The sequence below is a fragment of the Hydra viridissima genome, unplaced genomic scaffold (assembly GCF_058129835.1).
Source record: "Hydra viridissima isolate aposymbiotic clone 2 unplaced genomic scaffold, HvirCarnegie_v1 scaffold_1, whole genome shotgun sequence".
Lineage (NCBI taxonomy): Eukaryota > Metazoa > Cnidaria > Hydrozoa > Anthoathecata > Hydridae > Hydra > Hydra viridissima.
In genome coordinates, this window is record NW_028324300.1 from 7516491 (window position 1) to 7541260 (window position 24770).

Here is a 24770-nt window from a genome sequence, read left to right on the forward strand (position 1 = left end):
TGTATCGAATAAACACATTAGGTGAACAGACTTCAATAACAGGTAAAAAGTTGTTTTTTTAAATAAGTGAATTTTATCTGGTTTTGCAAGTCCACTCCTCATATATGAAATTATTTTATCTCTAATGATTTGTAAATATGTGTTCTTGGATTACATAATTAATTAGGAACTTGATATAATGATATTATTTTTTGTAAGTCTACAAGTATAATATAAATAATCTTTAAGGCCTGCCGACAAGGGTTCTTTATATTCCATGAAAAAGTCCTTATAGAAAAATTTGGAAGACTTTATCAACGAAATTTTTAGACACATGTGTGAAAATTATTGTACTGCAAGTGCGCTCTCAACTTATTAAATCTGGGATGGTTAAGTAGAGAAGAAAACAAATTAAGTCTCCCTGTGATTTTAAGTAAAAAATGTTATAGAAGTGACGCCCATGGGCTTATCTTTTACTCACAAGCCCTTCCCACAGGAACACCAAAAGTAAAGTAGGTTATCCCAAATTTGGCCACACAGTTACAAATTCCTGGATCCGCCCCTGTATATATATATATATATATATATATATATATATATATATATATATATATATATATATATATGTATATATATATTAGAGAGAGAGAGAGAGAGAGAGAGAGAGAGAGAGAGAGAGAGAGAGAGAGAGAGAGAGAGAGAGATCTGTTGGTGCATGTTTGGTTCAATTTATTATGTATTGATTAATCTCATTTATTACTAATAGGAAAGAAAATAACATTAAAAGATCTTCATAACTTAGCATCTAAGGAGAAAGGTGCCACAGATATAGAATCTTTACTTGCAGTTTTTAAAAATTGTGATGGTTAGCTTTTTTTTGCTTATCAATGCTGCTGTTTTATAAATTACTTTGTGTTAATATTTTTACGAAAGTTTTTTTTTTTTAATAGTTTAAAAAAATTAGTTATCAATACTAGTATTTTATAACATTTTCAGAAACAAGATTATGCTAAGTGACATACGACTGCAAAAAAATAAAGAAGAATAAACTGAATATGAAATACTTATCATTGTTACAAGCTACTATTTTTTCAATTGGACTTGTTTTGTAGACATTTGTAAATGTTTGTTTTACACTATTTGTTTACTACTAACACTACAATTCCACTAACGCACAATATTATTTATATTAAACTTGATTTATATAACCACCATGTAATAATTCATACAATATAATCACTTATAATAATAATATATATTATCTTGGTAAATTTTAGATTATAATATTGCATTGTTTAAGTTGCTTCACTTTAGTCAGACATATTTTTTTGTAGGTGCGGATGTGGACATAAAATGCGATAAGAGTGGAGTAATTCAATCAATTTTTTTCCAAGATGCAGAAATGAAAAGATTTTTTTCATTGTATCCAGAACTAATATTGATGGATGCAACTTACAAATTAACAAATTTACGCTTGCCATTATATATTATGCTGGCTGTAGGACCAAATGGAGAAAGTGAAATAGTAACAGTTTTTGTAACTGCATCCGAGGATTCAATCACACTCATTGAAGTGCTGAAACATTTAAATCTAGAAATGAAAAATGGACTGAAATTGTCACTATTTTCACAGATAAAGACATGGCAGAAAGAGACTCCATTAGAACAACTTTTCCAAATGCAGTTTTATTACTATGCTTATTTCATGTTCTACGAGCAATGAGTCGAGAAGTTACTGTTTTGAAAATGGGAATTTCAGAAAGCCAGCGAATACACGCATTAAAATCCCTTCAAAAAATGGCTTATGCCTCATCTGATATAGATTTTGAAAAACTGAGACATGATTTTTAATTCATATTTTAAAACCATATTTAACCAGTTTAGCCTGGAATAGCCTAAAGAAAGCAATTTTGCAACAAAAGCAACTGGCAATATGGAATTGTCCATTTTGCACTTTAAATACAGTTTCCAGTGAAAGCATTGAATGTGAAAGCTGTTTAGAGTGGTATCATTTCAAATGTGTTTGCATTTCAAAAAAACCAAAGAAGGAATGGTTTTGTGACAAATGTCATAATATATTAAATGAAAGTAATAATAAAGGAAATTTAAAAAAATCTGTATATACAGTTACAAAAAAAAAAAGGAAAGAAAATAAAAGATAAAGATAATTTAAAAAACAAAAAAACACAAAAAAATGATTAAAAAGATACAAGAACAAAGCATGTATATATATGTATGTATGTATGTATGTATGTATGTATGTATGTATGTATGTATGTATGTATGTATGTATGTATGTATGTATGTATGTATGTATGTATGTATGTATGTATGTATGTATGAATAATATATATATATCAAGAAAGATTTAAAAATAATCGTACCTAAGCTATGTTTTTAACAGCGTTTCAATATAATTGCTAAGTTGCTGTTTTTGTTGATTTTGTTTGTTTGATATTTCTAATTATTATATTACAAGATTATATGTACAAAAGTTTATTATTTGCAAATTAACAGAAAGATTGATGTGATTTTATAGAAATAGGAGTGAATTTGATTTGACAATAAAAACGTACTCTTTGGTGCTTCATACAAAGAGGGGTGGGCAGTCTTTTCCATTTGAACTTTAATGCCAGCGCCTGAAAAAGCGCTGGCAGGATGGTCATTTTTAAGTTAGCCTGCACAATTTCAAAAAAAAATTTTTTCCCAGCTATTTAAATTTAAATAAAAATAGAAAAAAGAACGCTTAAATAAATACATATATATATATAAAATAGTTTAAAAAAAAGAAGGTTGAAACAAGCGATTTTTCATAAAAGTTGAACAAATGAGCAAAAAAGTTTTTAGTTGCGATTTAAAATAAAACGCTTTTATTTTTTTGGCAAGCTCTTTTTTATGCACTTGCCAAACTTTTTGCGGGCGTGTAGGCGAGCACAAATAGACTTGTGCGCAAAAGCGCAGGCTAAATGGATAAGACTGGGTGGGAATAAAAGGGTGGGCAACCTCCAGGACAGAGTTGGGGTTAGAATAAAGCCAATAATTACTGCAAAACATGTTCGCGCACAAAGGCTAGGGCTCATTTTTGCTTAAATTAAACTTTAGAAAATCGGTTGAGCTTCGATACATATAACCACATCGTGACAAAGTCTTTTAAGTTACCATGCAACTCACAAATTTAAAAAAACCCAATTTTTTCTGTTTTACAATAAGAAAACTTTGCTTTTTTTATAACAAACGCTAAATTGTTCGACTATCTCGAACATAAAGAGATGCAAATCTTGATTTTTCATATTCTTTAATTGTTAGCTGAAGCTCATTAAAATTATTAAAAATATCTCCTAAATTCATTCTACTAACAATCAGAGCGGATAGTACTAACGATTAAGTTGATTATTTGTCAGTAAATTTTACTGAATCAGAAGCCGGTTTTAAATCATCAATGGCTAAGAAACCGGCTGCTGGTTTTAACGTTTAATAAGTAAAATTTAACAAGTAAAATATTCCAAGTAAAGTTTAACAAATAACTAAAATATAAAAATATAAATTAAAATTTTTTTTTATATTTATTAAGGATTATTAAAACAATTAAACAGATTTCCAATATCCATTTTCATCAAAATAAATAATACCAGCCGGTTTCGTAGAACTACCAGTTTCTAATTCCGGATGTTAAGTAAACCAACTAAAAGTTACGTCATCGTCATTGGCTAGAACCCAGACCAGCCGGTACTCTAGCTGCCAGAGCTAAAGATCCAGCAGCCGGTACCGTAGCCACTGCGATTTTTTTATTTAACAAAACATATTCTTACACACTGTGAACTAAAGAGACCGCCAGGTTTTATGTCGTGGCACTCAAACCAAATCCTTACTATGTAATAGTATTATCCATATTGTTTCAAAAAAAATTATTTCTGAAATCAAAATGCGTTGCTATCATACAATTTTAGATATAACTATATTCTAAAATTGTAATAAAATTTTTTAATTTTTTGCCGAATCTCTAACTTAAAAAATTGAATAAAAATTTTTTTTATCACTGGAAACCACTAAAAAAAAATTTTTATAAAGGAGGTTTCTTAATTTATTTCATAACATTTATTTTTTAGTATAATGCATCCAACTTCATGCATCTTTAATAATTATATAATAAAAACTTTAATAAAAAATAAATTAAATGTTTTAATTTTTATTTTATCTAAAACTTTTAACTAATGCAATTATTACATAAAACTTTACCTAATTTACCCCCTATTTTAACTAAACTAATATATTTCATAAAGGAGAAAATAGTTCAGTTCGGTAGTTAAATAGTTTTAAATTTCGGAAGGTTCAATCGCTTAATCTTATTGCTATAAGTATTTTCTTTAAATAACTATGAATTCTACTTGTTGTTGCTGCTGGGAAAAGTATGGCGAAAGATCTACATCATTAAAAAAGATGAATAAAAACTTAGAGGAACAAATTCAGCTGTTTATCTTTCCAGGATATTCGATGAAAAACGAATGCTATACATCAGTTGTTTGTTCTGGGTGCAGAAGAAATCTTTATAGACTTAAAAAGGGAGATTCGCCTCGTGGTGAATGGGGAGCTAAAGTAGCCAAAGTATATTTAATGATTTTTATGTCCTAATTTTTATTATTCTTACTTTCTTTTTCATAAAAGTTCCTTTATTTAGGTTGAGTGGAAAACTCTTTTGAGAAGTTCTTCCAGTGCCAATGCCACTCTTCAAGATGAGACAATCAATTTACCTAAATCTGAATCAAGCTTATGTTCTTTTTGCTATACATATCTTGCACCTGGTTATCCTCATAACTGTAAACCCACCAGTGCAGTGACTAATATTATTTCATTAGCATTCCTACTAGGTTCTCTTCAAGCTGAGCAGGTAAAAAAAAAGTTTTTGGTGATAGTACATAAATATTAACTACAAAAGTTATATTTTAGTACAAATTATATTTAGGTTGCTTCTGGAATCATAAAAAGTAAAATGGCTTCAGAAAATTTGATTGATGGATCTACTTTTTGTTTGTCTACAGGAGGAAATCCTCTTAAAGTCACAATTGGCACACCAGAAAATAAAGCAAAAAGAAGTTCTATCCAGCAGCTTTCCCTTGAAATAATCAAGCAATTACAGGTTGTACTAGAGCTGTCAAATAGAAAAACAAAAGAGATGGTTGCTACTCTACGCAAAGGTTTAGGAAGTAAACTATCCATAGAGCCTAATATTTTTGGTCGTCTTTCTGAATTAGAAGATTATATTTCTAATTACTACTATGTACAGAAGTGTGCATTTGTTGACAGTATAGGACATGTAACTTTAAGAGATCTTGTTTATGTTCAAAATACATCAGATTTTGTGCTAGAGTTGTTAAAATTACGTGGTTTAGATCCAACTTCAGCCTTTATAAGAATTTCATTGGATGGTGGTGGTTCATTTTTTAAAGTGATTATCAATATCTTTGATTGTCATAAGAATAATGATGATTCAGATGAGTTTTTGAATAGTGGTGTACAACGATCACAATTTCTAGCTATTGTTGAAGACATTCCTGAATCTAATTATAATTTGAGGCAAATTATAGAAAAGTTAAATTTGCAATGTGTCAATTTTTATGTTGCTTTTGATCTAAAATGTGGAAATGCATTATTTGGCTTTTCTGGGCATTCTGGGAAAAGAGCTTGTTTATGGTGTGAGGGAATATCCAAATTAGATTCAGGGAAAAAACGAACTCTTGGCAGCATTGATTATTGGTACAATAAGTATTTAGAAAATAAATCAGTTAAACCATCCATGAAAGACTTCATGAACTGCATTAATCCTCGAATTTTGTATATTGATCTAGATCCAGATACATTAATTGAGCAACTAGTTCCTCCACCTGAACTTCATTTATTAATTGGTTTTGTTTCACTGCTAGGAAATTTTTTGTTGGATGTCTGGCCAGGATTTGATGATTGGCTAAAGTCGAAAAATGTCATTCAGAGAGGCTATCAAGGTAGAGGCTGGGACGGAAATAATTCAAACAAAATATTAGAAAACTTAGATTCCCTTGAAATAAAAATGTTAGAGTCATTTACATGTTTGGTTCCAATTGTTCAGTGTTTAAAAGATTTTCGTAATGTAAAAAATAGTTGTTTTTCTAGCAAGTTACAACCTGGCATCAAAGAAGCAATAACAAAGTTAAAAAGTTCATTTCTTTCTGCACAAGAGGTTGCATTAAATTTAAATAAAAAAATTAATACAACATGGAAAGTTCACATTCTACTGTGTCATGTACAGCCATATGTGGAATACCATAACAAAGGATTAGGAAACTTTGCTGAACAATGTGGGGAAAGTATTCATGCAAAGTTTAAACCAACATGGAATAGATTTAAGAGACAAAAAGAGCATCCAGATCATGGTGACAGGCTATTATCAGCAGTGGTAGATTTTGGAGCAAAAAGAATTTAATTTTGATTATATTTATGTTTATATCTGTATATATATATATATATATATATATATATATATATATATATATATATATATATATATATATATTAATATATACTTTTATTAATTCACTTCTTTTATCAATCCACAGATGTGTGTACACATATATACATGTAAATGATATATAAACATATATACATTTATACATGATAAATAAATATGCAAGTATATATTTTTATGCATACTTAGGAAAATATGTATATTCATGTCTGTGTGTACATTTATTTAAGTATTTAAATGGATGTATATAAATTCATATTAATCATAAGTGTATACATATATTGGCATGAATGTACTGTTACAGATATTTATAACTGTGCTGTTGTAGATGTTACTTATGTATGAAATTAAATAAAAACATTTATGCTTATTTTTTTCAGAGTACAATTTCCATATTAAAAAATTTAAACAATTTGATGTAACAGATACAACCAAAAATTTAATAATATTAAAAAAAAAACGACTTTTAATTTTATAAATGGGCCAAAAACCCCTCAGGCTTACCCTTTTGCCCCGTTTTTGACCTTTAGCACTTTGTCCAGATTTTAAAAACTAACTTTTCGAAACCTACAGGACAAATACTTTAATGTTCAAAAGGTTTTACATGAGTGCCACGACATAAAACCTGGCGGTCTCTCTGGTTCACAGTGTACAATAAGTTGCTCTATATTAACTTTCTGTTTTTCGTTTTTTAGAATAGATATAATAAAATAAAAATTCTCAGTAAAACTAAGTACAAATTTTAATTTTAATTTGCTTAAATTTAGTTTGTTTAATAAAAGTAAAGAAAAAGTATTTGTTTGCTTGTGCAGAAATCTCAAGTTTCAAATAGTTAGCATTTGTTATATAATTTATGTACCTTTTAGTTCTTAACTACCCAATGCTGTGTGCTAGAAGGTTAATAACACAACAGCATGGTAGGCAGCTGATAAAATGTTTTTTAGGCATTAGTTCATCAGATAGGCACTAAAAAATTATAAATGCTGCATGAACTATTAGCTGAGCGCTGTGATTACACACAACTCAGAGGTTCCTTCTAGAGTTATTATATATATATATATATATATATATATATATATATATATATATATATATATATCATATTGTATCATATCATAAAAATATTTTTGATTGGTTTTTGAATAGGATAAGTTTTGTTAATTGCTTTCTAAGCTTTTTTCCAGTTATTTTGGCAGTTTGTTTTTTACCCAGTTGATAAAGATATATATTTGCATAGTTTTCTGAAATAAGTTTAATCAGTGCAAATAAATGGTTATCAGTTATAGCTGAGTCAAACATATGAGATGTTTGCTCATTAAATATTTTTGAGTAATCAACTGATCTCAAAACAGCACCAGAAATGGCATTTTGAATTCCTATTTCATTTGGAAGGTTGCCATTTATTGAGGCAAGCAACCTTTGGAAACATCTTTCAGTTTCTTCGCATATGATAGTAACACTTTTAGTTGGTTTAATTAAACATCCTCTGTCTTTGAATTTTAAAAAACTGGTTTGTTCGAAATGATAAGAAAGTACTAATCCATTCCAACATTTAATGCAGATAGTTTATTGTAAATTTACGTATCATAAATTTTTTGATAAGATACATAATGTTGATAATGTTTGATAACATACAAAATATATGTTATCAAAACATTCCCTTAATGATTTGTTTTGAATAACAAGTTAAAAACAATTGACTCAATTATTGAGAGCTAAAATATTACAAAGAATAATATATAAGTAAAATTACATATTAAAAAATAATATTTTGTACTTAATATTTTTATTAAATACTATATCTATTAATTACATATATGTATTAAATAATCCTAGAAGGAACCCCTGAGTTGTGTGTACTCACAGCACTCAGCTAATAGTTCATGCAGCATGTACATATCTGGTATCTTGCTACAAAAATTGAAAATATAAAATTTGTCAAAATTGTAAGTAGACACCACTGCCGCTTACCATACAGTCATGTTATTAACCTTCTAGCACACTGCATTGGGTAACTAAGAACTAAAAGGTACATAGATTATGCATAAATATTATTTAATCGTAAAGTAAATATTTAATCGTAAAGTATCGAATATTTTGTACCTTAGTATCAAAATAATTACTGATTTTTAATTAATTGTCTGATTTTTTAGAAATCATTTCATTTCTTTAAAGTCATTAAAACTTTGTTTCATAGTCAAGTTTTTCTTTCAAAACTCTATTTATTTTCTTTAATATTTCTGTAAAAAGCCTTATAAAATGTACATCGATCACCGCTAGGAGCTCCGATCGCCGCCATCTTGGGAGGCCAATTTTGGCTTCAATTTTTTTTGAAAAAGGCAATTGAATACGCTATCCAGTTATATTTTGAGATCAGTGAAATGGATCAGTAACGGTTTGGGGATGTATGTCGGCAACAGGTGTTGGAAAGTTAGTATTTATTGAAGGAAATATGGATAAACATTACTATAAACGTATTATTAAAGAAAATGTTGAACAATCAGCACGTAATCTTGGTATTGGTGATGACTTCGTTTTTCTTCAAGATAACGATCCCAAACATAAGGCCAAAGATGTAATGGAATTTATGGAAAAAAAAGGTTGGGACATACAAAATCATCCACCTCAAAGCCCTGATTTGAATGTAATAGAACATTTATGGGATGAAATTGATAGACGAATAGATAGAACAGGTATAAACACCATTGAACAATTAAAAGTCCAAATTGTAAAGACGTGGGAATCAATCGATCCGTCTATTACAAAAAAACTTGTTGAATCGATGCCAAGACGTCTTGCTGCTGTTGTAAAAGCTAAAGGACAAAATACACGATACTAAAATATAAGTTTAGATCCCATAATATTTAACAAAGTGTACTATTTTGAAAGCGTACGATAACTTTTGTCACCTTCTTTTTGTTACTTTTCTTGCTTTTTCATCAAGATATTAAAATAAAATTTTTTTCTTGTTCTGTTTTTTCAATTTTTGTTTAAATAATTATAAATCAAATAGTTTTTATTCAGTTTTTAACTTGTTCCTTGCATTTCTTTTATTCTAAATTAAGAGTTAGTAATTTTTTAAAGTGTACGATAACTTTTGTCACACAGTGTATATATATATATATATATATATATATATATATATATATATATATATATATATATATATATTAACACACACACATACATGTTGATATTATATAATATACTTCAGGTAGAATAATGTATTTGATAGAAAGTAATGTATTTCAGGTAAATAGGAGTACTATCAGGCAAACCTCTGATATGTATCCAGACAAATAATTAGCCAGGGTCATATACTTTAAATGTAGCTGAAAAAATCTGTGGACTCTGCTATTTAAATCTTAGTATAGATTATTTATATTTATGATTTTATAATTTAAAAATAAGGTTAAAATAAGATCAGTTAAAACATTTTTTCTCTTTATGCTATTTTATAGTTTGATTCAATATATTTTTTATTGTTTTTACTTATTTCAAAAACTGTTATAAAATTCTTACTACTAATTTTAGAGGAGTTTCTCATGATTGTTGCAAAAGTAAAGCTGTAACCAATATAGTAGATATTAGTGAATCACTTGGAGATAAACATGCAGAACAAGTACCATCTGGATTGTTAAAGCATAAAATGGAGAGTGAAAGCATTGTAAGTGTAGAGCAGTTTAAGATGTCTACAGGTGGAAATCTTTTCTCTGTTACAGTTGGAGTAAATGAAATTAAGTCAAAAAGAAAGAAAGTTAATCATATCTTGTTCCAAAATATTATGGAGCTATCAAATACATTAGAACTCTCTAAAAATAAAACCAAAAAATCATGTTCTACTTTACACAGGAATCTAACAAGTGCTGTAGAATCGATTATTAATGTTAAAATGACTGAATTGCAGGAAACTCTGAATATCTTTAAATGGTGGTCAAAACTTCTTAAAAGTTATTATTGTTTTTGATCCAAAAAATCATTATTCTTCCTTTGAAATATATGAAGATTCTGGTGTCAAGCAATGCTATATTCTTGCCATTGTGGAGATGGTCTTAGAGAATAATGGCAATCTCCAAAAATTATTGGCACTTCTTCAACTTGAAGAAGTAAACTTCAGTATGGCATTTGACCTAAAGTGTGCAAATAGTGTTTTTAGAACTTTCAAGTCACTCTGGTAAATATGCCTGTCTGTATTGTGAAGGAGAATGCTCCCTTGAAGCAGAAAAACTTAGAACGTTGGGCTCCATAGACTTATTTTATGATCAATATGTATATGGTGGAAAAAAAAGATTGAAAATACAGGAATACAAAAATGTAATAAATCCTTGTTTCATTTACTTAAAAGAAGATCAATAAAATTTTCTTGAATACATTGTTCCTCCACCTGAGCTTCACATTATGATGGGAGTTGTGGATAAACTTTGTACTTTGCTTTAATATGTTTAATCAGTTTTTCAAAGCTGGTTGAAAACACATTACATATTATTGAGAGCGTATCATGGTGTAGGTTTAGATGGAAACAATGATAATTTATTTATGCCCCATTTAGATATTTTGGAGAGGGATGTTACCTGAACTGCAGCAATCAATTTTTTACCAAAAATGAATTGCCTGCGTAAGTTTTCATTAGTGAAATCAGCTGTTTTTGGTTTGGAAATGGGTACAGATATTTCTGTTAAAATTGAAGATTTCAAAAGTTCATTATCTGGTCTTCAACTATATACAAAAGATGTATTTGGCTATGACAGTTTCACGAAAAATACATATTTTAGTGTGTCACATTCTCACCTTTGTAGATTGCAATAATATTAGCTTAGGTAGCTATGCAGAACAATGTGGTGAATCAGTTCATCACAAATTTAAAAAAACCTTGGATGAACTATAAAAGAAACATAGGACAAAAAAGTTATGGAGAGCTAAACGCTTCTGTGGTAAAATTTAATTTAAACAAGCATTAACTTATATATCATTTGTGATACAAATGTATTTATATTATGTTTTTTTTGATGAAATAAATAAATATTAATGGGTTATTTTGACTACCATAATGGCTGACTTTATTAAAACTTTGGAAGAAAAAAAGCTAAAAATTATGCAATTTAATTTTGGAGATATACATATTTAGCTTTTAGTTCAGATTTTTTTGACAACATATATTGTGTTTACTAATGTTTATGATTGATTAAATGTAAAAAAATCAGGAGTGGGGAGAGTTTCAACCTGGGGGTCAATTTGGAGAACAATGTTGCTTCATTTTTTCTTCACTTTTTCTTTACGAATTTTTGTGAAGTTAGACATCTAGATAATATATAGAATTGGGAAGGATTAACTTTTAAAACCGGTAAAGATAGGCAAAACGACATCTTGACTCGACTTGAAGATTTATTATATATTTGAACTAAAATTTGGCATTTTTAAAAAAAAAAATTGGAATATTGTAAAAATTATCGTTATTATACCGATAAATATCGGTATTCTCGTTATTTTTATGTATTCCGATAAACCGATAAAAAAAAGCCGATAATATCGTTTCAATCGATAAGTTATCGTTTGGTTATCGTTTCAAACGATAACTAAACCGATATTATCGTTTCATGGACAAACTCATATCGTTTGATATCGTTATCGTTTCATATCGTTGTCGGTTCAAAATAATAACGATACGCAGACCCTTAAAATTTAGTTGTAAATACGCATTAGAAACTCGTTTAATTACGTATCGTTGTGGTGTGTATGTTAGCCATTTTATCGTGTCGAACACGCATTAGATGCGTATTAAGACTGGTATACAATACGACGCCTACTGAGTATCAAACTCGCATTTGAAACTCTTGTAAAAACATGTAAAACACGATAACCAGAGAATATTCAATACGATATTTTCCTGGTATTACATGCGCATTTAAAACTTTCCAGAATACGCGTTATTTACGAATATATGTTAGCCATTTTATCGTGTCGAATGCGCATTGAAAATAGACATCGGATGCGTATTAAGACAGGTATACAATACGACGCCTACTGACCATAAAACTCTTGTAAACACGTATAAAACACGATAACCAGAGAATATTCATTACAATTTTATTAACTAATATGAACTCATAACATAGTGATAATGACTAGCAGTAAACGACCCGTAATACGATTTATGAGTTATCAAATCATTAATAACAATAAAAACACATTAATAATTTGATATATTATCTAAACAACTAAATACAAATTTATCTATAAATATTTTAACTTTGATTCCCTGACAGCAACGTCATTGCTTATAGTTAACGACATAAAGACCGCATTAACATAAGTTGAGCACTTTTTAAAATCTGTCACAACTGTACCAGAAAAGAGAAGTCAAGTAAAGCCTGCAAATACCTAAAAAAAGAAATGAAAAGAAAAAAAAATTACAATTTTTAATTACAAAAGCACTATTTGCATTTTATTGTTAGTTGAATTAGGATAATATAATGATAATAATAATAATAATAATAATAATAATAATAATAATAATAATAATAATAATAATAATAATAATAATAATAATAATAATAATAATAAAAACAACAACAACAACAACAACAACAACAACAACAACAACAATAATAATAATAATAATAATAAAAAACAATAACAATAATAATAATAATAATAATAATAATAATAATAATAATAATAATAATAATAATAATAATAATAATAATAATAATAATAATAACAATAACAAGATTATAAAAAGGCTAGACAACACAATGTAGTAACACTAGCAAATAACACCACAACTTAGTAAGATATTTTATTAACTTAAATACTTGGACTAAAAAGATTTTATTTATTACAATATTTGAACAATCAAGGGACAATTATAGTTAAACAATTTGAGCAACTATATCATAAAATAGTAAGCAACTCGTAAAATATTTCTTATAATTGCTCATTATCATTTGTGGTATTAAGAAATACATAAGAGCTCAGTAATTACATAAGTTTTGTTAAATCTCCCTCTCATCTTAAAGAGAGAGGGAGAGAAAGAAAGTGTTTCCAAAGCAGCATGTTAACGAAAGTAAAAAAAACACAGAATAAATAGTAGTAACTGGTTTTATTATGTTATTAGTAAACAAAATTATTTTTACCTTGATTAAAAGCTAATTTCCAGCATTTCTTAATTAAGCTCCAGCTTCTCTTTAACTGTTGACTAATGATTAATAGAGTAAACATCACATCATACTAAATTTACAAAATTAAAACCATGTTTCAACAGTAAGCTAACTAATCAAGAGATGACAAAGAGAAGAAAACTAGAAAAAAAAAAAAAAAAAAAAAGATAAGAAAAAAAGAACATGATTATGAAATTGTAAAAAAATTTAAATTATCTAAATTTAAAAGTGTTAATTGTTACTATAAAGAGTTAAACTCATACTTTGCTTTGTTCTAAAGTGTCTAAAGTAAAATCAAAATAACAGACATTAACACTTCTTGACACTGAATTCTGTCAAGTAAGTTTTCTCTCACCGAGCAGCATTTCTTACATTTTAACAACGATTAATTTCAGCCAGCCTAGATCTATTTTTTTCATTTGACAACTTTTTTCAAGTTGCCTATTAGCATTTACATTAATAACTTCGTTGAGCCTAATACTATCTATTTCAATTTCACTATTATCATTACCAGTAATCTTACTATTGTTACAACTGAATGAATGAACGTAAAGGAACCTTACAAATTGTGATCTTTTCTAATCAAAGACTTTATTTAAACTTAAGATTTATTGAAGTCCATATCTTTTTATATGTTTATACACATTAGTCATTTATCAAAAATATTAAACAATATTTATTTACATCAATTATTTTTAATTCAACAAAGAATCTAGACTGCAATCGAAAAATATCATCTTTTTTTTTCAGCTACTTTCTAAAGGAATTTTTTTATTTTTTCTATTCTGTTACTTTTTCTAAGAAAGAATAATTATATAGATACAGAGAAATATAAAATATACTGAAATATAGGCAGATTTATGTTTATAAACTTTCATGTCAATAGATTACAGTCAGTTTTCCATGTTAAATACACAAAGTATATATCTAGTATGAAGTAAATCCAATATAAAATAAAACAAAATTGTAAACTTACTCAAATCAGTATCAGTTACACTGTGTGAAGTAACTAAAAAGCACTTCAGTTCTTTTCAATTGCTCTAAAAAATAACTTTCAGCTCTTTCCAATTGCACTAAAAAATAAAACAAAACTTGCTTAGCTGAACTGCCTAGTTTATAAGAATCTGAAAACAGATAAGTAAAAAACCAAGAACAAACAAACATTTATTTATTAGAATATTTAAGCAAATTAAATTAAAGAATAACGCCAATTTTCCTTAAAGGCTAAAAAAAAATTTTCAGCTCAAATTTGCTTGCAGACTTTGCTTGTAAAACCATGTGAATAAGAAACACATTTAGAAAAGCCTAGAAACTACTTAAAAATGACATATGCAACATTGAAGTTTGAACGTTGACTGGACTAATTATTAGCAGATGTTTTTAGAAAATTAATATAAATTTACATATATTCGTTCTTTTATATTGTATAAATCCATCATATGATAAATCTAAAACAAAAAAATGTAATGGATAAGTGGATAAGTAAATACAAAGAAAAACATCATATATGAATCATAAATCAATATATCTGATAGAGATAAGATGTCATGATAAGAGAGTAGTAGTTGTTAAATATTGCTATTTCATATTAGCTTTTAGAAAACAATTCATGTTGGTATGTCATGGTTCTAAAAATTCAAATTGAGATATAAACAAAATGTATATACGGCAAAATGATTTTTATTGAGTGCCTTTTAGTAAAGGATTAAAAGCAGTGAGTTTCAATAATAAAACCACTTATAATTTTTAACAATAGACACCAACATAAAGGTAAGCCAAATGTAACAACATTAGTAACATAAATAACAACTTTATGCAAAATCTTGCTCAACACGTTTGCCAAGTCACACACTTTGAAAACATGTAAACAACATAATATAAACATATATACTAACTATAAAACACAATATATTTATTTAACTTTATATAATATATATAAACACCTCATATAATATTTATATACACAATAGATACATTTTATACTATTTTGAAAACACATTTATAAAACAATTATATAACACACATTACCACATACATATATTAATCAAAAACTTTTTAACTTTAAACATAATATAAACATATATGCAAACTATCAACATATATAACTTGAATTGCGCGAACAAAAAATTTAAAAATAACATGAAAAAATCTAAAAAGATTCATATATATATTCATATATAAAGACATTTTGTAATAAAATATCAAATTATAATCATATTTAATTTAAACCAAATACTTTTCGAATAAAGAACAAAAAACAGATAGAAGAACTGAAATCCTTATAACAAAATTTAACGTTTAGCAACAATAAAATGTCAGTGTTGGCTCGAAATTTTAATTTATTTTTCTAAATTTTCTAAAACAGAACAAAAAATTCTATATATAATCTATATCTGATAAAAATAAGTAAATATTGCACTGATAATCAGTAAAAACTGTACTGGAGATATGTGATACTGCTTTAGCAGAACGATATCTCTTCATATAACTTTTCATGTATTCCTGACGATTCCTTTCCATTCAAGACAAGCTTTTTACTAAATTTCTCAAGAGAAACCTTTTTCTCTTAAATTTTGCTTTCGCAATTTTAGTTTAAGCATGCGCTTTAAAGCAAAGATTTTCGTTTAACCATTATATGTTGATATTTGATCGAGATCGGGTACGATATCGTACCCGATTTCGATCAAATATTATATCAGGGCTGTGGAGTCGGCAAGCTGCTGTTCCGACTCCGACTCCTTGATTTTATCATGGACCGACTCCGACTCCCGACTCCGACTCCTTCATAAGTAACCAATTTGTAATAACAAATAGTTGTTTGTTTTAGTACAGTTATTTGTTTGTAACAACAAATAACTGTAGTAAAATGTTAACATTGGCTGTTTCATCACTGATACAAATAATCCAACTACTTAGTGCTTTAAACAATATTTATTAGAAAACAATTTCTGAACAAACAACTTTTCTGAACTCTTGTTATGCAATAAACTCTTATGCAGTCGCTAATAACATTATGAATTTGTCAAAATCATGTTTGAAATATTGTCAGTTGGACAATATTTCAAACATGAAAGAATTTCTTCTTCTTTAAGTTCATATTCTTTAAGAATCTTTTCTACTAAGACCTGGAGAAATTCGCTGGTGTGATTAGTTTTGGCGTCTTTTACTGCCAATGTCTTGGCAACTGCTTCATTTTTTTCAAAAAAGAATTAAACATTGATTGCAAAATAGTTCACTCTGTTAAGAAACACAAAGCGTCCCTTGAGACATTCATTAAGTTCTTCTTTTTGTTTAACAGCTTCTTCAATCACTAATTTTCTAATATTCTCTCTCTCCAGAGAAACAAAGTTAATTGAATACTTACAGTCTTTCTGTTTGTGGAGCAACTTTTTGGTGCTTGGTGGTGGCACGCCTAGCTTTCTACTAAGAATATGTAGCACAGTGCCAGACAATTTAAGTCGGGAGTAAGGGGATCATGAAGTTATATAGTTTAAGGGAAGGTAGAGGAGAGCGCAAGGGAGGTGATATATGATTCTCAGTGATAAGCAGCAAAATACCCTATTGCTTATCACTGTTTTAAAGGCCTAAAAAAACACATCTCAAACTCCTTGTCCTCCAGTTGTTGCAAACTTCAATTCCCATTGTGTCTGGATATCCTACAGCTTTCAGACCATCCTGGGACTTGTAGTTTTTTAACATCTATAAAATCCTTATGAAAACTATGAAACTTTGAAAGATTTTTTTTAAACCTGAGTCGGAGTCGGTCAATTTTTCCGACTCCGACTCCACGACTCCGACTCCGACTCCGACTCCACAGCCCTGTATTATATAATACGTGTTTTTGATAAATAAGTAGTATTGAACTCGAATTCGAAACTTAAAACAAAATGCGTATTTTTCTGGTATCAACGGCGGTATGTTATACGCGATCAATACTCCGAGTATTTACAATATTAGATAGAGATGTGAGTCGTTTTTTTGGTTCTTGTTTTTTTGCAAAAAAACCGGTTTTTTTGGCCAAAAAAACCAACTGCTTCGTTTTTTGGTTTTTTTGGTTGTTTTTTTTAAACTACTCTTTTTCTTCTTTTAAACACTGAAATAATTTTAAAAATTTGTTTTTAAGTGTTATTTACTAAAAGAGAATATTCATTCCTTTATTTAACATAAGATTTTGTTATTATTGCCTTTAAAGTTCATAAAGTAGCAGATCCCCACAAATTTTTTTTTTTTGTATTTTTTTAACTAACTACTTTAACACCTTAAACATTTAAATAAATATCACCTCAAAAGTGTGTTTTTGGGTGATATTAAAACACTTTGTCATTCTCTTATTTAACATACCATTTATCTGTCTTGTTTTACAAGCTCTTCAAATGTTCATCAAATAACATTAATTATTATCAGCAGATTAATTATTATTGTTTTTCAATGACTTACTTATGATAAGCTAAACAAAAATTAAAAAAATTTTTTGAAGAAACATTTTTCTTGTAAAATACAGAGACATAAGTAAAGGAGATTTGTCTTTTTTGTTTGTTTTTTTATGTAGATATGTTTTTTGAGTTCGAAACAGTTTTTCTTCAACATTAAAAACAAATTTTTCAACAGAATGAGCGAATTTTTGTAATTTGTAGAATGAATGAGACCTTTTTTAATTTATGTTTTTTAATTTATAAATAAAATAACGCTGCATTGCAAAATGTATATGTATTGTATAAGTTTGCATAGTTTTAATTTTTTCAAATTTTGCTATCTTATTTTATGCTTTTTGTTTTTTAACTTTATTTCTGCAATTGCAAATAAGTTAAATTTGCCATTATTTAATTTCAGAAAGTGGAAATAGTACTTTAAATCATGTTATAAATGTTGCATAAGTGTGTTGTAGTATTTTTATTTTTTAATTTTCCCTTTCATAATTTGTAGTAAAGTAAATTTTTAGTAATACAATTATTATTATTTTTTTTGATAGTATAACTGAATTATGAAAATATTTTAGAATATAGCCTTTATAAGGTATTGTAAGCATTAAGCAGATTTCTAATCAAAATAATCCCATCATTTTGATTAAAACACAGTAATGAGTAGTAATAAAAGAGTAGTCTGTGGCCACACTGGGGGTAGAAAGAAAACATCTGTGAGCATTTTGTTTAAGCCAGCAAGCCAGGTGAGCAAAATGGAAAGAGTTTAATGTTCTTTTTGCAATGATGTTATGTCAAAAAGTGGAACACGTATGGCCATGCATATTAAGAAATGTAAAAAATGTCCAGTTGAAGTCAAATACAAACTTTTAAATGATGACACAATCATGTCAAAAAAAATCACGACAGAAAAAATACAAAGAAAAGCAACATGTAAATTTAAAAACCTTATTTCAAGTAATAGTACAAATGTCACAAGCATTATTTCAGACCCTTAAAAAAATTCTGAACCAATTTCTAAAAGTGGTAAATCCTGTTCAATGTTTGATAGCATGAAACAATATGAAAAGGTATCAGCATTTTTTTTTTTTTTTGTATAGCATATTTGTTTTTAATTGTTTATCTAAGATTATTATTGTCATAGGAATCAATTGATGCACATCTATCTAGAGCTATTTACGTAAGTGGGTCACCCATGAGTTTAGTTGATAATAAATACTGGAAAACCTTTTTGAAAAACTTACGCCCAGCTTATCAGCTCCCATCAAGGTATGAAGTGTCAAACACACTTTTGGATAAAGAATTCAATAGAATATCAAGCAATGTTAAAGAATCAATTGCAATAGCAGATTCTGTAGGACTTATGTGTGATGGATGGAGTAATATTAGGTTGGTACTTGTTTAATAAATTTATACAAAAATACTAATGTATTGTTTATGCAAATAATTTAAAAATTAAAACTTGAAAACTATTTACATTTTGCAGAAATGAAGCAATTATTAACTTTGTGTTGACATTGCCTTCATCATTGCCTATTTTATGGAAATCACTACCTTCAGGTAAAATTTACATAAATTTATATTTATTTTAAAGAATAAATAATAAATACATTTTTTAAAAAAATTGTTTTTAACTCTCTCCCAAATCGTAACTTATTTCTTCATGCTCAAAACTTTTAATTTTATAACTGAACAGTTTGTAAAGTATTTACATGAAAGTAATAATTTTCAGGTTCATCAAGTCATTCTGGGGAATACATAGCAGATGAAATAAGGAGGGTATTAGAAGAAATTAATCCTAAAAAAGTTATGGGAATAGTAATAGACAATGCAGCAAACATGAAAAAGGTATGGAAACTATTAAAAATCAGCTATCCTCTTCTTAATTGCTATGGATGTATATCTCATGGTCTCAATTTGCTTTTTAATGATTTTATAAAAATACCTACTCTTTGTGTGTTAATGTCACAAGCAACAGATATTGTAAAGGAAATCAAAAACTCTCACATAATAGGTGCAATATTTAAAGAAATTCAAAAATCAACTGTTGATTCAAACATTTCATTAAAACTACCGGTAAAGACCAGGTAATTATTATTTTTATACAATTAATTAAAACGTAGTTTTATATAGTAATCTATTTTATTTCGAATTTTATATTATTAAATTAGGATATGTGATTAAAATCTATTTATTAATAGATGGGGTTCCACTGTGGCGTGTCTTGAGAGTATACAGAAAAATAAAGTCTTTAAAATCTTTGGCCATCTCTGAGTGATGTGTATTGAATTCTACAGCAAAAAATAGCTTGTTATCAGATATTTTTTGGGATAATGTTCAAGGATTTTTAAAGCTGCTAGCACCAATAGCTGATGCAATCAAGATAACAGAAGCCGACAGCCCAATGTTGTCATCTATAGTTGAAATCTTTTATAATTTAGAAAATAATATTACTCAAAACATAGTAAGCAGTCCTTTAACAAAAAAAGAGGAAATAGAAATGAAAGAACTATTTGCTAAAAGAAAAAAATTTTGCTTAACAAAAGTTCATATGGCTGCTAATCTACTTGACCCCAAATATCAAGGAAGATATTTAAATGGGGAACAAAAGGTTAAATTATTAGTAACTTTTGTTTATTTTTATTAAACCAAGTAAAACCATTAATTCATATCAAAATTTTTTTAACAGATTGATGCATGTGAAGTGATATATTCAATTGCTGTAAACTCACCTAATATCAAAATAGATATTTTGATGGCTGATTTAGCAAATTATCAATGTAAAGGAGGAGTTTTTTCAAAAACTTTTATATGGACAGCTGTTGACTTAACGTTCGGTCCAAACTGGTGGAAGGGATTATGTTCATCTACTGAATTAGCAAAAGTAGCAGCAAAAATTCTTCAGCTTCCTGCTACAAGCGCTGCTTGCGAAAGAAGTTTTAGCAGTTATGCAAATATTCACAGAGCCAAAAGGAACAGATTAACTAATGAAAGAGCAGCAAAATTAGTGTTCGTATTGCAAAATTTAAAACTGGAAGCAATAGATATGCGTGCAACACAACAACCAATTCTGCCTAAAGAACCAATAAATAATTCAGATAAATCTCACGAATCAATAAATGTTTCAGATGAAGAGTCACCTGAACAAGAATTTGAGTCATTTGACCAAGAATCAGAGTTTTCTAGTCAAGTCTTCTGTAGATGAGTTTTAGTTTAAAAAAAACAACTTAAAATAACATTGTTTTTTTATCAATTTTTGAATTCAAATTTTGAAAAGAACAAATAGTTTGTTAACTATTTTAGCAATAAAAAAATCATTAATTTAACTCTTTTGTGAACTCTGTTCACGCTTTAATAAAAATAGATTAATTTTAATATAATTTGATATAGAATCTAAAATACTCAAACAAAACTAAACATTTTATATAAGTTAAAAAAAAATTAAAAGTAAGTAAACAAAAAAACTAAAAAGAGCTGTAAAAGCCAAAAAAACTCCAAAAAAACCAAAAAAAACCCAAAAAAACCAAAAAAACACGTTTTTTTGGGTGAAAAAAACACGTTTTTTTGCATCTCTAATACTAGATATGCCGACTGGGTTGAGCTGAGCGAGTTTCTAAAAAGTTTGGTGAATACCATTTGAGTTTGGTGAATATCGATAGTTAAGGTTGAACTTACGCAAAAACTTACGAAAGTTTTTTTGAAGCGCAACTGCGCAAGTTTGGTGAATACTTTTACGGTTTTGAACTTACGTTAAACTTACGCAAAAAAAAGTTTAGTGAATAAGCTCCCAGATGCTTAAACTCTAATCATCTGTCAAAGGAATGCAGGAATACAAGCATTTGTAGGATTAACGGCTGTACAGATACTCACAATCGTTTGCTTCACAAAAAGAAACGTCAAAATGAGATAATTTCTAAAGAACCCAAGAAAAAAGACATGGTAATTGAAAACTCTCATACATCAAACATCCAACTGCATTCAAAACACGTTATGAACTGTATATCGCTTCGTACGGTGCCGGTTATTCTTCGTAATGGAAATAAAAAAGTTGTAATTAACGCATTGCTTGACGATGGAAGTACGAAAACGTATCTGAATTCTGATGTGGCGGCTGAGTTGTCACTGCAAGCCATCTTCATCACTTTGTGGATTTAAAGATATTATTTTGCTTGATAGTGATATTGATTTCCCTTTTTTAAGGTTGTTATACTCTTAATTAAACAATAATTTCCTTTTCGCTTTCATGATATTCATCAGCTGTTATATCACCTATCGTACGCAAATCAATTTTACATCAACAATTATTTACAAATCGATACATCCATCCGTTTACTCTGACAAGTCTTTCCGACATGAGAACTGATTTATATCAAGCAATTGATTTACTACTTCGGAAGATAATGCAAAATTCATTAACACAGCTCTTTTCTTTACTTCAATTGAAGCTTCTTGTGTGATTTCAACGTGATTCTGAGGCCATTTTTCCTCTAAAGAATTCAGGAAACTTGGTCCATGCCACCATACATTATTGTTTTTTAACTCATTCACTGATGTTCCTCGAGAGAATTTGTCGGCTATATTAGTTTTTGTAGGTATGTACTTTCATTGTTTTAGTTCAGTCTTTGATTGAATGAGTCCGACACGATTAGCAACAAATGGTTTCAACATTCGACTGTGATTCCTTATCCACCATAAAACGTTAAGACTATCACACCATATAGTAACGTCTTTAATTTTAAGCTTCAAGGTCTTAACAATCGTCTCTGCAAGTCGTAAACCGACAACAGCTCCAAGTAACTTCAGTCTTTGTATACTGATAGATTGCAATGGACTTACTCGGGCCTTTGATATTATGACTACACAGGTCACTTCTCCTGTGTCATACAAACATTGTTGATAAGCAACAGCACCGTATGCTTTACAAGACGCATCTGTAAAAACGTGTGTGGATCGATTTATAACTGTTGAAGTCGTTTGTAAACATCTAGGAATGTCATAAAAAGATCTTTTAGTTCTTGAAACCATTGATCAACATTTTTCAAAATCCTATCCGGAATTCGATCATCTCACTCAATTCCGTCAATCCACAACTCTTGCATAATTATTTTTATTCGAATGTATGGTGACAAAATTCGATGTATGGTGACAAAAAAACCCAATGGATCGAACAAAGTTGCCATTTTTTTAAATAAAAATCTTTTTGTATATACCGCATTTTCTTTGGTAGCGAAAAGTAAGTAAATCAGGTTTTGCTTTCCAGACAATTCCAAGCGTTTTAATGGCAGGTAATTCTCCAGAATATAAATTTATATGTTCTGCACGATCATTTTCGGGTGTTACTTTACGAACTTCGACCGAGTTTGAAAGCCATTTTTGTGCAAACATTCCGTAGTAGCGTGAGTTCTTTTTCATCAACTACAGAAATTATTGTGTCGTCCATGCTTCAAGAACAGCTTCAGAAGCTAAAAGAAATGTTTGTGCATACTTTCTTGCGTGTTCTTGTGTTACAAATTGAGTCATGAAAGGCGCTGAGTTGATCCCAAAAACCAGTCGATTAAACTGAAACACATCAGGCTCAGCAGTTGAATCCAAATTTCTCCATAGAATTCGTTGGTACCTTCGATCATCTTTATGTATTCCGATTCTTAAATACATTTCTGCTATATCGCAAGCTAAAGCGACTGGATATTTTCGAAATCGAAGTAAAACTGTTACAAGATCTTGTTGACCCTTACAAAAAAACTAAGTGAACTTCTAATGAAAAATTGTTCCAAAACCCAGCAAATTTCCAATGATCTTTTCCAGCGAACGTCCTGTGATCTTGTTCCAAAACCCAGTGAAATCCCAGTGAACTTTTCTAGTGAACTTCCAGTGATCTTTCATAGCTAATTAGCTATGAAAGTTAACTTTCATGTTTATATATAAAAAATGGAAGTTTAGCGAATTCGCTGGAATTTTATTTTTTAGGATATATATTTTTTAAAACGTTCATAAACATTTTAAATATTTAAAACCGTTAAGCGCGAAATAAGACAAATTAAACATAGGAAAAAAAAAGTTTGATATAACATTAATTTAAAAATATCGATATTTATAATAAAAATACAATGTATAAATAATAAACTACCTTAAGTATGAATACAAATTTTCATAAATTTTTAACAAGAAAATAAAAAGTAAATTCACTTATATAAAGTAAATGTTTTTTTTTTATTAACCTTATGGCTATATTTATGGCTCAGATTTTGTACGAGTTAATGTAATCATATTGTAGAGATATTTATTATACATTACGCATTTTCTATATTTAAATATAGAAATCGATCAAGATAATTATCATGATAGTTCTTATTTGATGCATTTAAATGGTTTACATTTATTTAAGCTTAAATAAAATTTTTTTCTATTTTAACCATTTAAACAAACAAAACAGAAAATAAGTTGTATTTTTATTTTTTTGTTTTGATAGAGACTTAAATCATAAAACATAATCTACAAAAAAATTTAATAAAGCATAATCATTTTGCATAAGCTTACTCGAGCTTGTTTGAAAAACTTTGCAAAAAAATTGAATAAAAAAAAAGTGTAACTCATTAGTCGAGAACCAAAAGGCTGTACATACATTTTTTGTTTTCGAATAAATGCAATTTGTTTACTTTTCTGATAACTTATCTAAACTTTTTTAAATTTTATTTATTAGTATATTTTAGTATATTTTGA

At 28.2% G+C, this 24770-nt stretch overlaps 2 protein-coding genes, 1 long non-coding RNA gene and 1 pseudogene across 9 annotated transcripts in view; 3 read left to right on the forward strand and 1 right to left on the reverse strand.

Moving 5' to 3' along the window:
• The window catches only part of LOC149893148 (E3 SUMO-protein ligase ZBED1-like), a 58821-nt gene extending 37535 nt beyond the window's left edge, over positions 1 to 21286 (forward strand). Inside the window, 7 exon segments of the mRNA XM_090076855.1 lie at positions 17590 to 19120; positions 19195 to 19439; positions 19537 to 19610; positions 19783 to 20137; positions 20252 to 20296; positions 20298 to 20661; positions 20740 to 21286. Coding sequence (XP_089932981.1) covers positions 19091 to 19120; positions 19195 to 19439; positions 19537 to 19610; positions 19783 to 20137; positions 20252 to 20296; positions 20298 to 20661; positions 20740 to 21255 — 1629 coding nt within the window. The 5' untranslated portion in view covers positions 17590 to 19090 and the 3' untranslated portion in view covers positions 21256 to 21286.
• On the forward strand, positions 4228 to 6467 carry LOC145181422 (uncharacterized). Of its 2 annotated transcripts, XM_090076854.1 has the most exons (4): positions 4395 to 4581; positions 4655 to 4768; positions 4833 to 4864; positions 4940 to 6467. In XM_090076854.1, the coding sequence occupies exons 2-4, from the start codon at positions 4747 to 4749 to the stop codon at positions 6431 to 6433; spliced, it is 1548 nt and encodes a 515-aa protein (XP_089932980.1). In that variant the 5' UTR covers positions 4395 to 4581; positions 4655 to 4746; the 3' UTR covers positions 6434 to 6467. The 2 variants fall into 2 exon arrangements, with proteins under 2 accessions (XP_079912641.2, XP_089932980.1); XM_080056515.2 differs by having other exon boundaries at positions 4228 to 4581; positions 4655 to 4864; positions 4940 to 6463.
• LOC149893155 (uncharacterized) lies at positions 9942 to 11500 on the forward strand (annotated as a pseudogene).
• LOC149893156 (uncharacterized) overlaps positions 12667 to 24770 on the reverse strand; it is a 182088-nt gene continuing 169984 nt past the window's right edge. Inside the window, exons 1-5 of one of the 6 annotated variants that reach the window (XR_016449300.1) lie at positions 16074 to 16770; positions 15036 to 15080; positions 14609 to 14705; positions 13609 to 13670; positions 12667 to 12853 (exon numbers count right to left, since the gene is read on the reverse strand). This is a non-coding gene — a long non-coding RNA (uncharacterized LOC149893156). Of the gene's footprint in view, positions 12854 to 13608; positions 13703 to 14608; positions 14706 to 15035; positions 15081 to 16073; positions 16778 to 24770 lie in introns of those variants that run through there. The other 5 variants (XR_016449299.1, XR_016449304.1, XR_016449302.1 and 2 more) reach the window with 5 other exon arrangements.

Coding starts and splice junctions, on each gene's coding strand:
- LOC145181422 (XM_080056515.2), top strand. CDS start 4,354: ATGAATTCTACTTGTTGTTGCTGCTGGGAAAAGTATGGCGAAAGATCT. Junction 4,582..4,654: donor GGGGAGCTAAAGTAGCCAAA/GTATATTTAATG, acceptor TCCTTTATTTAG/GTTGAGTGGAAAACTCTTTT. Junction 4,865..4,939: donor GTTCTCTTCAAGCTGAGCAG/GTAAAAAAAAAG, acceptor AATTATATTTAG/GTTGCTTCTGGAATCATAAA.